Source organism: Miniopterus natalensis, chromosome 2, assembly GCF_054644295.1.
Source record: "Miniopterus natalensis isolate mMinNat1 chromosome 2, mMinNat1.hap1, whole genome shotgun sequence".
In the NCBI taxonomy this organism is placed as follows: Eukaryota; Metazoa; Chordata; class Mammalia; order Chiroptera; family Miniopteridae; genus Miniopterus; species Miniopterus natalensis.
In genome coordinates, this window is record NC_142082.1 from 94924034 (window position 1) to 94939123 (window position 15090).

General features: G+C 41.2%; 1 protein-coding gene across 1 annotated transcript in view; it reads right to left on the reverse strand.

Moving 5' to 3' along the window:
* The window catches only part of FGF9 (fibroblast growth factor 9), a 46862-nt gene that overhangs the window by 23225 nt on the left and 8547 nt on the right, over positions 1-15090 (reverse strand). The window contains exon 2 of the mRNA XM_016212909.2: positions 13878-13981. Coding sequence (XP_016068395.1) covers positions 13878-13981 — 104 coding nt within the window. The remainder of the gene's footprint in view (positions 1-13877; positions 13982-15090) is intronic.

A 15090-nucleotide genomic window follows, 5' to 3' on the forward strand; every position in this document is an offset into this window, starting at 1 on the left:
AAGGCCAACCCACGAAGACTGGGAGGCATAGCAGTTCTATCTGATACACAAAAACACAAAGAGACAGCCAAAATGGGGAGACAAAGAAATTCCCAAATGAAAAAAAAGGAAGAAGCTCCAGAAAAAGAGGTAAATGAAATGGTGGCAAGCCATTTATCAGACACAGAGTTCAAAGTAATGGTTTATAAAGATCCTTAAACAACATAGTGAGAATTCAAAGAAACTTAATGAGAACTACAAGGAACTTAGTGGGAAATATTGAACAGCCATGGTGAGCCAAGAACTGTGCTAGTTGCTTTACAGATACCATCTCCTGTATCCTCATGGCAATACTGCCATGTGGCTTCATTGGCCCCTTCTCCTAGTCACAGCTCAGCAAGTTTGAGTAGGCTACCCAATTCTGTGCAGCTAGTGGGTGACAGAGACAGGATTTTGATCCTTGTGTTCCCACCACTCTATGCTTTAACTCCAAGTTCAACCAGTTCAGGATGCAAGTATGGGCTTGACTATTCCATCAAAACATAGCAAACTGAAAATCAACTTGAAGGATAGAGAAAGAGAAAAAAATAATAAAAGTCAAGAGAAAACTATCTGAAACACAGCAATTCATATAGAAAATGGATGGATAGAGAGAGGGAGGGAGGGAAGAAGAGAAAGAAGGCAAGAAAGGGAAAGGGAAACATAAACAGAAAGGAAAGGACCAAGACAATAGAAAGAAACCTAGAGCTGAAAGTGAATGGCAATTATGTGAGAATATACAGCGCAATGTAGCAGCTGATGAGGCAAAAAAATCACCCCATGCTACAGCAAGGCAAACATAGGATGCCCACATGGACAATGGTGGGCAATACCTTTGGAATTACCTTGGCAAGTCTGCTCTTGGAATACTTCATTGAGCTTTGAGCAGTTCATCACAAAGGAAAGGCAATCGCATTGGCGATTTCAATGAAGAATTACAACAGCACAAAAAAAAGAGATTAAGAAAGGAGGAGATCAACTTATGTAAGGATTTGAAGCATTTACTGAGAGGACAAAGTAAGACAGCTCTGTGCATGTCTCCCACTTAACACTGTAACCTTTTAGTCCTTGGGAGAGCCCTCTGTGGAAGGTGGTTAGGAATGCAGACATTTTTCCCAGCACCTCTCAGGATGCTGCTGAGGCCACCAGGTGAATAGACTGACAAAAGATCTTTGCATAAGTACAAGTCAGTCTCTGGCATTGTGGGAGGTTAGGATGAGGTGGCCAGGCTACTGCAGAAGCTGCCTCCAGGGCAGTTACTCCCACTTGGTTCCACTGGGGCTCAAGGGTGCCTCCCAAGCAGGACACAGAGCAACTTAGCAGTACCTTGATGGCAAAAGACAGTGACAAGGGAGGACCCTCCCAATGTCAGCAGTGTAGCCTCCAACAGCAGCTGGGAGAAACAGAAGCAGAGACAGGACTGTAGCAAAGGACTGAAGTAAAGATTACATATTCAGGAGACATCTAGCAGCCCTCAAGAGACATTTAGCAGCCAATGTTTCCAAACACTGCAGCAAATCTGCCTTCTCTCCTGAGAATACCTACCTATTTTTCCACATTTCATCTGTGAATAATCCTGACATTCTCTTCCACCCCTAGAACTTAGCTCCCTCCTCCAAACTCTCCAAGCCCCTTTTTGTATATAATAATTATATTATAATATTTATCATACCAAATTACAATTTTGGGTTTGCCTACCTGACTCCCCAACAAAGTTGTAAGTTCTTGAATCAGTTCTAGGATCACCCACATGAGGAGGTACCATTTGCATTTTTTGTATAGTCGTTTCCTGTTATCATGGTAGTTCTGTTCTATAGAGTCCCCGCAAACACTGAATTAGTGAATACTGAACCACTTGCTCCTGAGGGAAACAAAGGGTTAGGTTCCTGCCAGCCTCTTACCATAACATTTTTGTTCAATAATCAATACATAACCCTGTTTTATGTGTTTCTGTTTAAGTTAATGTTGTTGATTCAGTAACAATAAACTCACAGCCAATAGCACTGTAACCTGTACCTGAACAAAGCTTGTCTAACACATGTATTTGTCCCATAAAACACATCATAGCCTCCTTGCTCTCAGAAACACCAGACAGCACTCAGCACAATGCTTGGGGGCATTTTAAAACACAAAATCACCAACAAAAACACAAAAATGTGAAAAATGTGGCACTAACTAGATCTTGAAAAGGACACCTGCTTATAGTGAGAGCTGGAACAAGAAGGCAGAGGTCGCCTTGCTGAACCTCAGCTGAGAGGGTACCCACCAGGCCACTTGTATTTTGTTTCTCTGTGTATATTTGAAAATGACCTCAAAAGTGCCATGAGGAATAATTTTAGGGTTAACAGCAAATTATGGCAAGTAGACAAGTTGGCAAATACACAATCTGCAAATAATGAAAATCAACTGTATTTTCAGCACCTACCACATGTTAGTAAGAGGTGATATCAATAATGCTTGTGGACTTAGTGAAAGCAAGCAAGCATGAGTGTGCAAGTAAGTGAATGGAAGAGTGAGTGAGTGAGTGAATGAATGAGCGAGTGAGTGGAAGAGTGACTGAGTGAGTGAAGTAAAGACTGGGTATTCAAGTGACTGAACAAGCACATGGATAAGCGAGTGGAAGCATGAATAAGTGACAGAGTGACTAGAGCGCACATCCTGGATCAGGCTCTCAACAGCATTAATGGGAAGAACTGGGGATACAGGTCTCCCTGAGAGAAGCAGGAAGGTCTTCAATTAAAGGTCCATGAAACAAGCCAAGCTAAGGAACAGTGCAGGCTCTGTGTAATCCACAGTCTGTTCTGGGAAAAGTGGCAACCCAAGAGGTGAGGTGAAGGTAGGTGAGGGAAAGTGGTCCCAAAAGCTCTGGAGTGCAGAAGATCAGAAGGAGCAGAAGCAGGGACCACTGGGAGGCAGGGAGCTAGGGCTTGTTGACCCAAATGTCGTTTTCTACTGGTGGTCCTCACATCTCAACTTATAAATTCACTCAATGTTGTGGATGCAGCAAGGCTCGGCACAGGAAACCAGAGGTCTGCACTGTCAGTAAACTTTACAAAGGAAATAGACATGCTGGCCTTTCCAAATGTATATATGACCTGCTCTGTAACCAATTCACTTAAAAATGTTAATGAATTCTCAGGAGTTTTTGTCATATGGTATTTTTTCAATTAAAAGACACAAGTACAAATACTATCATGTGGAACTCCCTGCCACTTTTTATAAAAAAGGGAGCCTTATATGCAAAATGATCAGGAACCACTCTGGTCTCTATCCCCTCTTCTAGCCTCAAATATGTATTCATAAACTAGGTGCTTGGTCATAAGCTTGGTCATATTCATAAGCCATTGTCTGCTTGGTCAAGAAATAGATAATCTGGTATCCCAATGACAATACAGTCACACATGCAATATTTATTAAGTGCTAACTGCATGCAAGACATGGTCTAAAGACTGGCAGTTCCATGGGAAACAAAAGTGACCATGACCCTATCTTCGTAAAACTCACACTTTATGAAATGGAATTCCATTAGGGACAGCGAAAAACTAGGCACCCCTCCCCCAAGGCTCCACTACAAGAAACAGCTTTCATAAGTGCTTGATTCAGGGCTTCCCAAAACCACTCTCTCAGCTCTCCTCATCAGACTTTTCTGGCAGGGGGACTTCTGAGCACACAGCAGTGTGAAGCAGGGAAAATGACTACACCAAGGGCAGGAAGAGAGAAGAATTGGGATCACGTGTAAGAACTGTGCCCATCAGGAGGAAGATTCTGCTCTGGGACTCCTGAGCCTGAAGAAAGGCCAACCCTGGGCCTGTTACCTGGTACCCAACATATCCCCTACCACCAAAAGGGGGTGATAGCCATCAACAGAGCTGTTAGCTATTAAAACTAAATCCTGGAGAGGAAACAAGATGGCGGCGTAGGTCACAGCTGCACCTGCCACCTCCCACAACCACATCAAAATTACAACTAAAATACAGAACTATCACTCAGAGCCTCCTGAAATCTGGCTGAACAGAAGCCCTACAACCAGAGAACTGAAGAAGCATGGAGACTGGTAGGAGGGGCAGAGGCGCGGGAGGGTGGGGGCTGAATTGTGGAGATGAGGCCTCCGGCCCACAGCTGGTGCCGCGGTTTAAACCCTGGACAGATATCTGGGCAATGGAGGTTTCCCGGAGGAGTGAGGAGTCCCAGCCCCACATCAGGCCCCCAGCCCAGAGCTCCAGGGCTGGGAAGAGAAATTCCCACATCTCCCAGCTGTGAAAACCAGCAGGGACTGTTGCTGAGGGTCCCAGAGGGTGCGAGAGTCCCAGGCAGCTCCTCTTCAAGGGCCGGCACACGGACTCACTCAGATGCGCTCCAGCCCCAGGCAGCAGCTTGAAAGGAACCTGGGACATTTGGGGAGGAACTGACCTGCCTGAAATTGGGGTGAGAGGTGGAGGGGCAGCTTCCTCCCAGACAGAAGAGGTGGCAGATGCCATTGCTCCTTGGGCAAGCCCTCCCCCCACAGAGTCGGCAGGCAGGTAGGCACCATATCTGAATCTCCAGCACCTGACTAACACCTTTGGGCCCACCCTGGTGATTCCCGGAGGCCCCGCCCCTCCCTACCTGCAAGCTCATCCAAGCCATTTCCAGTGGCTTTTCCATGCAAGTGCCCTCTTGAGCCTTATGCTGAGGACTTTCCTAAAATCTCTCAAACAAGCAGCAGCTTGCCCCATACGTCTTGATAGGTGGCCCCAGGCCTGGCACCAGTGGCATCCTGCATTGGCTCATAGCTTGGCCTCTCCTGGACAATGCCAAGCCCAACACAAGTAGAAGCCAACTATAGTTTGCTGTGTAGCTCATGCTGGGTGGCCCTGGGCAAGGCACTAGCAGAGGCTGACTTTGCACCTCCAGGGAGGCCCCAGAGAGAGTGCACCCAGTGGTCAGACTCGACCACACTGGATTACAACCCTACCATATCCATGAGTGACACACTCAAGGGGCACACTTGGTGAACACCGAAGCTCCACTGAAGTAAATCCTGCTCCATAGGGGTATCTCCAGTACAGCAGCTCTTTGGCTGTAGTTGCAGCTAGTCCTCACAGCTGATTGGTCTGGGGGTCATTTTCTCCCAGTGACACCAAGAGCAACCAAGTCTCAACTACAACAGGTCAGAGCACACAGCCCACACAGGGGAGCACCTAGAAGGCCCAGCTCAGGTGACTGGAGAGGCTGAGCCACTGGACCCTACACAAAGCCACTCTACAAATTCCAGGAGGCATAACAACTCTACCTAATACATAGAAACAAACACCTGGAAGCAGCCAAAATGTGGAGGCAAAGAAACAGGTCACAAAAGAAAAAAGAAATCTCTAGAAGAGGAACTAAATGAAATAGATCCAAGCAAGCTAATGGATACAGAGTTCAGAATTTTGTTTATAAGGATGCTCAACCATATTAATAAGAGTTTTACGAAAATAACTGAGAAAATTGATGACATAATAAAGTACCAATTTGAAATGAAGGCTACAGGAACTGAAATGAAGAATAATTTACAGGGAATCAACAGTAGAGTAGAGGACACTGAGAATCAAATGAGCAATTTGGAACATGAGGAAACAAAAAACACCCAACCAGAAGAGCAAAAAGAAAAAAGAATCCAGAAATATGAAGACAGCATAAGGAGCCTATGGGACAACATCAAGAGGCCCAACATTTGTATTATTGGGGTGCCAGAAGGGGAAGAAAGAGAGAAAGAAATTGAAAACCTATTTGAAAAAATAATGACATAAAACTTCTCCTACCTGGGGAAAGAAATAGACTTAAAAGTCCAGGAAGCACAGAAGGTCCCAAGCAAGAGGAACCCAAAGAACCCACAGCAAGACACATCATAATTAAAATGCCAAAGGTTAAAGACAAAGAGAGAATCTTAAAAGCAGCAAGAGAAAAATAGTTAGTTACCTACAAGGGAGACCCCATATGACTGTCAGCTGATTTCTCAACAGAAGCTTTTCAGGCAGAAGAGAGTGACAAGAAATATACAAAGTGATGAAAAGCATGGAACTACAACCAAGATTTCTCTACCCAGCCAAGCTATCATTTAGAACTGAAGGTCAGATAAAGAGCTTCACAGATAAGAAAAAGCTAAAGGAGTTCATCACCACCAGACCAGCAATACAGGAAATGTTGAAGGGTCTTCTTTAAGAAGAAGCTAATGAACAAAAGAATCTGAGGAACTAAGTAGCTCCAGAGACATTGACACATGCAACAGATGATCATATTTCAGGGAAAAAGAGGGAAGGAGGGGGAGGGTGGGAAGAGATTAGCCAAAGAAGTTATATGCATATATGCATAACCCATGGACACAGTCAATAATGGGGTGAAGGCCTGGGGAGGGGGTGGGACCAAGGGGGAGGGGTCAATTGTGGGGGGGAAATGGAACACCTGTAATACTTTCAACAATAAAGATAAATTTAAAAAACAAAAACCAAAAAACTAAATCCTTTGCAGAGCTTGTAAGATCTCCAGATCTGTGTCCTATAACTTTGGCCATTATTGACCTGGACATTTTAAACATGTCTCAGACAATCAGTAAATGTACCTTCCCTGCTAAACAACATAAACTTAACTAAAATTTTAAAAGAATACATTATTAAAAAGATGATTTCTGCTAACTAATGGCCAGCAGTATAGATGCTAAGGACCAGTAAGTGAACCACTAAATAAAAACTAGGTTACTTAGAAAGAAAAAAATTGTTTCAAATCATATCTGTAAAGGAAGTACTAAAATTCTGCTCCAGTATGTGGTTAATTCTGGTAAAAAAAAAAAAAAAAAAATTTTGCCCGGCCGGGCGTGGCTCAGCGGTTGAGCGTCGACCTAGGATCCAGGCAATCGCTTTTCGGTTCCCGGTCAGGGCACATGCCCGGGTTGCGGGCTGCAGCCGATCAATGACTCTCCCATTGATGTTTCTATCTCTCTCTTTCCCTCTCCTTTCCTCTCTCTGAAATCAATAAAGATACATTTTAAAAAATTTTTAAAAAAACTTTATTCACAAAAATGTATGCCCACTCTTATATGTTGGACATGGTTTACTAATTCATCTATGTTCAAATCGTAATTTTTCACTTATTATCTGTGTGACCTTGACTAAGTCACTAGACACTACACTGTCACTCTCCTCATCTCTAAAACAAGGATACTGTATGAACAAAATAAAAAATATGGTAGAAGGTGTTCTTCTGAGGTGCTGCCCTCTTTATAATCAAAGATTACTTGATCCTTTGAAAACACATGCAATATAAGGCAATGCTCTATCACCCAAAGTCTGTGCTAAAAACCGTTTCCTGAGCATGCCTGCTTTTAAGCAGACAAATGACCCTTTCCATTTCCTTTATATGAATTACATTCTTTGGGGACTCTACGTACAGCACATGCCTGGACATCTACCATCAAAATCATCTGAAATGACACACACCATGACAAATTGCTAAGTCTGGTGCTACATGCTACGTGTTAAGGTATCCTGTTCCATAAACACAGAGCTTATTCTGCTTGTTCAAAGGTCACTCACAATTGCCAAAGCAGAGCACCTAATGGAAACAATGCATCCCATAAACTGCCAGGGTCAAGCTGTCACCTCCAGCACACCACAGACCCTCCTTGCTACGACTTCCCACCACCACAATGTTTTCAAAACTGGCATCTGCAGATCCCAGGAAGACAAAGGACCTAATCATGGGCTACAAGTTTACTACAAGAACATTTTCACTTCATCTTCTCATTTCATGAAAAAATTAAGAGATCATTTTAAGGCTATTCTAGACACTCCACATGACATCCTATCACCAAATACGGCCACCCGAGGGTGTAGTTGTGCTTAAAATTACTTTCAGGGCTAATAAGAAAAAAATAAAATAACATATGTGGAACATCAGTGAAGACCACATGACATCATCTGGCCTCCCAGTCATTCGAATAGGAAGACATAGGGTAGTATGTCTTCCCCAGGTGCTGGGGACCAGGTGTGCTGAGCTCAAGAGAAGCTGGGCCCCAGCATAAGAGCCACCCTAACATGCAGCAGCATCTTAGCCTCAGTCAGATAACAGCATTCATCTCATTAAATCAATCATGCCAATTTAGCTTTTATTGTTCTTATAATTTAGTGGACTTTAATATGTTTTAAATTGCCATTGTCAAAAAGGTATAAGGAGTTTGTGTTTGTACATAGTTAAATAGTGTAATAAAATCATTTAAGTCAATATGGGGTTCTAAGGACTTAAACCCCATAGTTTTCCTCTTAAAGAGGTGGATATAGTCCTTCAATCTGGGACAGGTGGCTCTCCAGGTGGCTCCTCCACACTGCAGAAACACCACTCAAGGAGCTTGTGGGCTCATGTACCTCTATTCAGTAAAGAAAACCACGCCAACTAATGGATTTACACTTCTCTAACATTATGCACATGGCAAATGCAGTCAAAACCCACCAAACCTTGGTTACTGATTACATAAAGAGGGCCCAAATGCTTCTCTGGAAATGTAACCACCAAATCCACAGTAACACCCACTTTACAAGCATCTCTATCAGAATGGTGGTCAGTTTCTTTCAAGAATTAGTCCCAACTCTGCGATCTATGAGTTCTGGACTTTGAGCAAGTCACTCAACCTCTCTTGCTTTCAGTTTTAGTAGTTAAATGAGATAACTTCTATGGGAACACCAGACTCTCTAAGTGGACAACCACATATAGGTGATGTATCAACACATGAAACTCAAATACAGCAAGACTCTGTGTGTGTAAGGGCTATGACAGGCTGAGTAGCTGGGTCAACAAACCAGGTGCCAACCACACATATGTGCACTGCTGGGCCTTCAAGAAATGGAAAGATTATAGAGACAGGGACTCTGACTCCAAAAAACATAATCCAGTGGGAAAGATTAATCCAAGGAATTAAAATTCTGGAAATATTGAAGTAATTGCTATAAAAGGGATACAAACCAGGAATGCAAGTGTCGTCCTTTTATATCTTTTGCAGAGTGCATTCTATACTTTCCTATATCATCACAATTTTAGTAATTGTGCTACCTTTTTAAATGAGAACATCAACTATCTTTCATTAAATGCAAGCTTTTTGAAGGAAATTAACTTTTTGTGGAGTTCTTTTTTAATGAGATATTTATCAGTCAGTTATTCTTGAAGTATCTTGATAACACCCAAATAATTTGGATTAAGACCCTAAAAGTAACTATTTGAGCTTTACTTATATTCTCTTTGATAAAAGTGGCAAATGTAAACATAGTCTAATACTTTAATCTTCTAGCCAAGTGTGTGTGTGTGTGTGTGTGTGTGTGTGTGTGTGTGTGTGTGTGTGAGAGAGAGAGAGAGAGAGAGAGACAGAGACAGAGAGACAGAGAGACAGAGAGACAGAGACAGAGAGACAGAGAGAGAAATCTAACGTCCTCTCTAAACTTCACCAAGGCAGAATATCCCAATCTTTATATTTGAAGGCTTATGTGCCCTAGATTGTCTGTCATTTCTTTTCTGAGACTCCTATTCATCCCTCAAGATCCAGTTTAAATGTGACCACCCAATTTCCACAAATACTCTTCTGGGCACCCAAGACACCTCTGCATTCCTCTAATATAGTGTATTTCACATTGCACCTACCAGATTTTGAGATATTTGTTGCATTGTTATGCACTTTGAACAAAATAAGTATAACTGTTTGTGAATAAATGAGCAAATGAGTGAAAGAATGACTAACATATGATACAATTATGCTAGATATTAAAATAGCTAGAATTATTCAGGTTTTCCTTAAATCACACACCATGATTCATATTAGCATTTTGTTTTTCCTACTTCCACATTCTAATAGGAAACCAGAACCCTAGATGTATATTATTCTGAAGCAATATCACCCCATTCACCTCTGACCTTTTAAATCCATTACCATAAATTTGGAATCAAAAGAACTCATAGATGAAAACAGAAACAACCCCAAATTTCCAAAATACATTTTAAATTAATTTCTTCTACATTTACACATTCATTTATTGTATAAGAGTGACTGCTATTTCTCCAAATCTCCTCTTTACCTTTTTCATAACGAGATCAGTCTTTTCAAGATTTCCTCAATTTTTAGAAACAAAACCACTTCAGTTTACTGAGCTTTACACAACGTTGCAAAGATGAAAATTCTTTAAGCTACAATTTTTAGTTTAATGTAGAATTGCTGCCCATTTCTTTCCTTTCCTTCTTTGAATCTTATCACAATGAAATATGATATTTGGGTCACTCCTTGTTTCCAAGTGTGATGACCACAAGGCCAACAAACAATGTGGTCCCTGGACATAGAAGAGCATGGATGTCACCCTCTTTCTTCCCTTCACCTGTATCAGGTACAGACCACAGATAAAGCAACCTGGCTGCCCAGGGAGCTTTTGTCCCTGCTCTATGTTTAGGAGGGAAAAGAGCTCATTGCACAAACATTTCATGTGCACAGAGAACATCACAGGTGAGGTGGACAAGACTCATGAGTGAACCTGAAAAGGCCAAACTATAAATTCTTAAGTTGCAGAGTAGGAAGAAACATTCCAGACAGTTAAGTAATGCTTTTTGTTTTATACATGAGAGCAAGGGCCAGCACCTCACTAGTGGCAGAGACAGAATGAGAGCCCAGGTCTCCTGACTCCTGTTCCTGTGCTCCCACCACTACACTTTCTTTGTCTCCAGGCTCACTCATATCCCCCTGGGGTTGGACACAACAGGGACAACATATCACCATCCAATCCAGTATGCCAATGGAAGATATTCTTCCTTCTAGCAGAGTCCTAAGTATACACTAACCATACAGGGGGGTCCACAACTGTATGTTTAATGAAGCATAAAAAGAAATCACAATGTTTCATTCATTTCAATACAACAAGTATTTATTGAGCACCTATCATGTACAAGGGCCACGGCTATGTGTTAGGCAACATTAGGGATTACAGAAATACAATTAACTACATTAGATATCGCATTGTTACTTGAGTGACATGGAAATATAGGCAGTGCTACAGGGGTCCAAAAGAAAACACCAGAACTGCTAACCAGAATAACTGTGGTTCAAGTTAGGGGTATGGTGAAGGTTTTGCAGGAGAGGCAATATTTTCATTGACTCTTAAAGAAAGAAGGCTGCTTCCTCAGGTAGAGTAGAGAAGAGAAAGACATGCCAGAGAAAGGGGTTAACTTGACCACATGTACAAATTAGATAGAACAGCAAGTGGACAACTCAAATTCCATGGGGAAAGAGAGCAAGAGATGGGATTGGCACAGTGTTTGTGATAATATTGATCGCATCGCTAAAGAACATGGGCACTAGCCTTTAAAGGGAAGCACTGGAAGGGGTCTGAGCTTAGAAGGACATTCATCTCTGGGGTTTGGAGGTAATTCTCCCATTCATGTAGAGAATGAATTGGAGATGGGAGGGGAAGAATGCACAGAAGCCACTTAAGATACTTTTCCACAAAGGAAACACTGTGTGGAAACGCATTCCTTGTCACACTTTCCTCCAAGCAGCGTCCAAGCCTGGGGACACATGTGAAAAGGTATACATTTCTCAAGCAATGAAGGAAAAAGAGCTTTTTCTGCCTTTTCTCAGATTGTCCCCTTTGCTCTGATAGGGACTGTCAACTAGCCCTGTGGCTGTGTGGCCGCATGGCTGTGGGCAGTGGAAGTGAGAAATCCACTTTTAGCCCCTCTCCATGGGCTCCAAAAGCCCTAAACAAAGCAGTTGGGAGTCACAGAAAACCTGCCACAATGGAATTCTCCAACTTCCTGTCCCTGGCCACCTTCTCAGGTACTCATGTCACTGGCAGTCACTGAGGCCCAGGCCCTCACTCTGTCCCCAGTCTGTGCTATAGATGGGGCCATACAGGCAGGAGGGCAACTGGATGAAAGGAGAGGAGGCCACCAAAACAATCCAGAAGGAGAGACAAGGCTGAGCTTGGACAACAATCAGGACGCCCCTGTCCTCATCAAACAGCAAATCTTGAGGGCTGTCATGCAGCCATTTCATCTAAAAGATGAGTCATCTTTTTCTAAGGGGCAAGGGCTCTGGAGGGTTATGCAAGGTGGTCCCAGAGTGGGGGACAAAGAGTCCAGCCTCCATTTGTGTTGACTCAGTCATTGTATCTTTGAAAAATGTTTACCTTAATACATGTTTTATAAATTAACACCTATGAACTCTATCTTATATATACAATTTTAAAATAATTTAATATGCATTGTTGAAATCCACACTCAAAAACATTTTTGGTGGTGGTATATGATTTTAAAAGTTTGGAGATCATTGTGATATACCATAGTCTTTGCCATCCAATGAAGGTCAGATTGCATCCTACACACAAAAAGCATTTTATTGAGTTCAACTGTGACTGACTTAAATCCACAGTATATGCCACATTATAGGCAAAAAAAAATTAAGGAGAGGGGGCAAAAGGAGAACATCACTTTATATTTAAAAATTGAAAAGCTTCCTTACATCTTATGTCTGCATTTAAAGTGTTAACAAACAATTTAGGAAATAAATAACTTTATCAAAACCAAGAACTGTGTTTAAAAAACTAAACTCAATCCTATGCTTTAAAACATTTTAAAATAATCTAGTCTCTTAAGGAAGCACTTTTTTAAAAAGACTTAAATATCAAACAAAATCAACCAATCCTGACTCAAATTTTACCAAGGCAGGAAAACCATCCTAGTGTCATTAAAAATGTGTGTTCTATATTCAAATTACATAGGCCATAATTTATTGTCATCTGGAGTTTTTGAGTGAAAATTTGATACTATTTCCAACCCTTGTACACACACACACACATTTACTAGTATGTGGCTATGAAAGGAGCTATCTATAGAAAATCTTCCTGATTCAATACACATATGCCCTTCATTCCTGTCGACAGAGAACTCCAGAACTTCTCCCTTCCTGAGCTTCTTTTAATTTTCAACTTTTTGTAAATTTTAATCCAAGTTCTCATATGGCAAAGTGGATTAAATTCCCATGTGACCACCAGTAATGGGGATGAAAAACTAAAGGCTGATTTCACTACAAGTTTTGTGTTGAAAACTCAAGTTTGTATATGCTAACTAATAATCTATTATTCATACTAATGCTTAGAAAAAATATTTTAAATGTCCACTGTGTACCATGCACTGTTTCAGAAACTGTGCTAGCACCAGTAATAAGATACAAAGCTGTAAAGTCAGTCCCCTCCTCTTAAAGCAGAAGCAGAGACTCTGTCTCATCCATTGCTGCCCCGAGCACCCAAACAATGCCTGGCACCTGGTATGTACCAAGGTACCTCCCCCAAGCAGCTCACAACCAATGAAGATGAGAAGTGAGGGAGACAAAAATGAAATACAATACTTGCAAATAATTATATTTATATGCTTATTCACGTACAAGAATATCTGACAACAATTTCCATCTCCCTTCTGACTCCATAATGAAAACCTCATGTAGCTCAGAAAAAGGGTTTAAACTCCCAGCATGGTCTATTTTTAGTTTTAATTGCAATGCTTAGCAAAGCTTGGGAGAAAATAATTTCAACTTATTTTGAAAATAACTCCCATTCAATATAAGAACATGAGTTTTTCACGCGTAAATTTTTATGCATTTGATATGAAAATGGTTTGGCATATGAATAAAGCATTTTCTTAGAACCTCTGGTCTATTGAAGATCCAGGGCTGATATCTATTAATAAAAATGAAATGATTTGCCTCAAAAAAGTATAAAAGCTCACACTCTCCTTCCCAACAGACTCAGTTTTATCTAAGCTATTATAACCTAGAGAAAGTGCATTCAAGCCAATGTGAGACATAAAGGTTGGGTACTTACTGATCCGTACAGCTCCCCCTTCTCATTCATGCCGAGGTAGAGTCCACTGTCCACGCCTCGAATGCTGACAAGGCCCACGGCTATACTGATAAATTCCAGAATGCCTACAAGACAAAGGGCAGAATGCAAACGGCAGGTCAGAGCGCAGAGCATTGCCTTAGAGCCTCATCATCACTAGAAGTTTCAAAAAGGACTCAGACTAGCTTCCAACTGGGATAATCTCACACTCATTGAGGAAGTGTATTCTCTTAAAACCAATGCCTAAAAGAACTGGCTTTTATAGTAATGCTACAAAAATACTTATCAACATGATGCATAACATTTTAAAAATAAAAAGCTAGTATTTACATAGATATGCTGAGAAGTGATATGACATAAACCAGTGTACATATTCTAATTAACCTAAAAGAGTATAACTGGAGAGAAAAACACCCAATTTTACTTCCAGTTGATAAATGCGAAATTAAGCATTTGTGTATGGGCATAGATCAGAAAAAAATTTCTATTCATAAAATGGTCTTATGTCCCTCAAAATAAGAGTATGAGGTGCTAACTTGATTGGTTTATACAAAAAGTTATACAGCTCTCTACTGTATAACTATATTGAGCTCCATCTGGAACATTAAAATAGCCTACACACATCCTAAATATTTCTACTTAAACAAGTATTTATTATTGCTATAGTTATCTAAGCCTCATAGAGATACTTAAGCAATTAAGATTCTGGAAATAAATGCAGATTCCAAAAATACTTTTTTTTTAAATATATCCTTATTGATTTCAGAGAGAGGAAAGGAGAGGAAGAGAGAGAGATAGAAACATCAATGATGAGAGAGTCATTGATCGGCTGCCTCCTGCACACCCCCTACTGGGGATCGAACCCGAAACCCAGGCATGTGCCCTGACTGGGAATCGAACCCCAGTCCCCTGGATTCTAAGTCGACGCTCAACCACTGAGCCACGCCCGGCCACGCAAAAATACTCTTGATTTTTAGTCATGAAATACTATATCCCAAAAACAGGTCAACATAATGATCTCCTTTTATTTCCTTCTTTCTGTTTACTTACCTCACTAAGAATAACAGCACCTAAAAGCTAGGTATAAATCCAGAATTCTATGGCTATGTAACAATGGCTTTAATTTCTCTAACTATATGGTTGTTTTAACATGATTACCCAACAGGATATTTGCGACAATGTAATATTACTCATG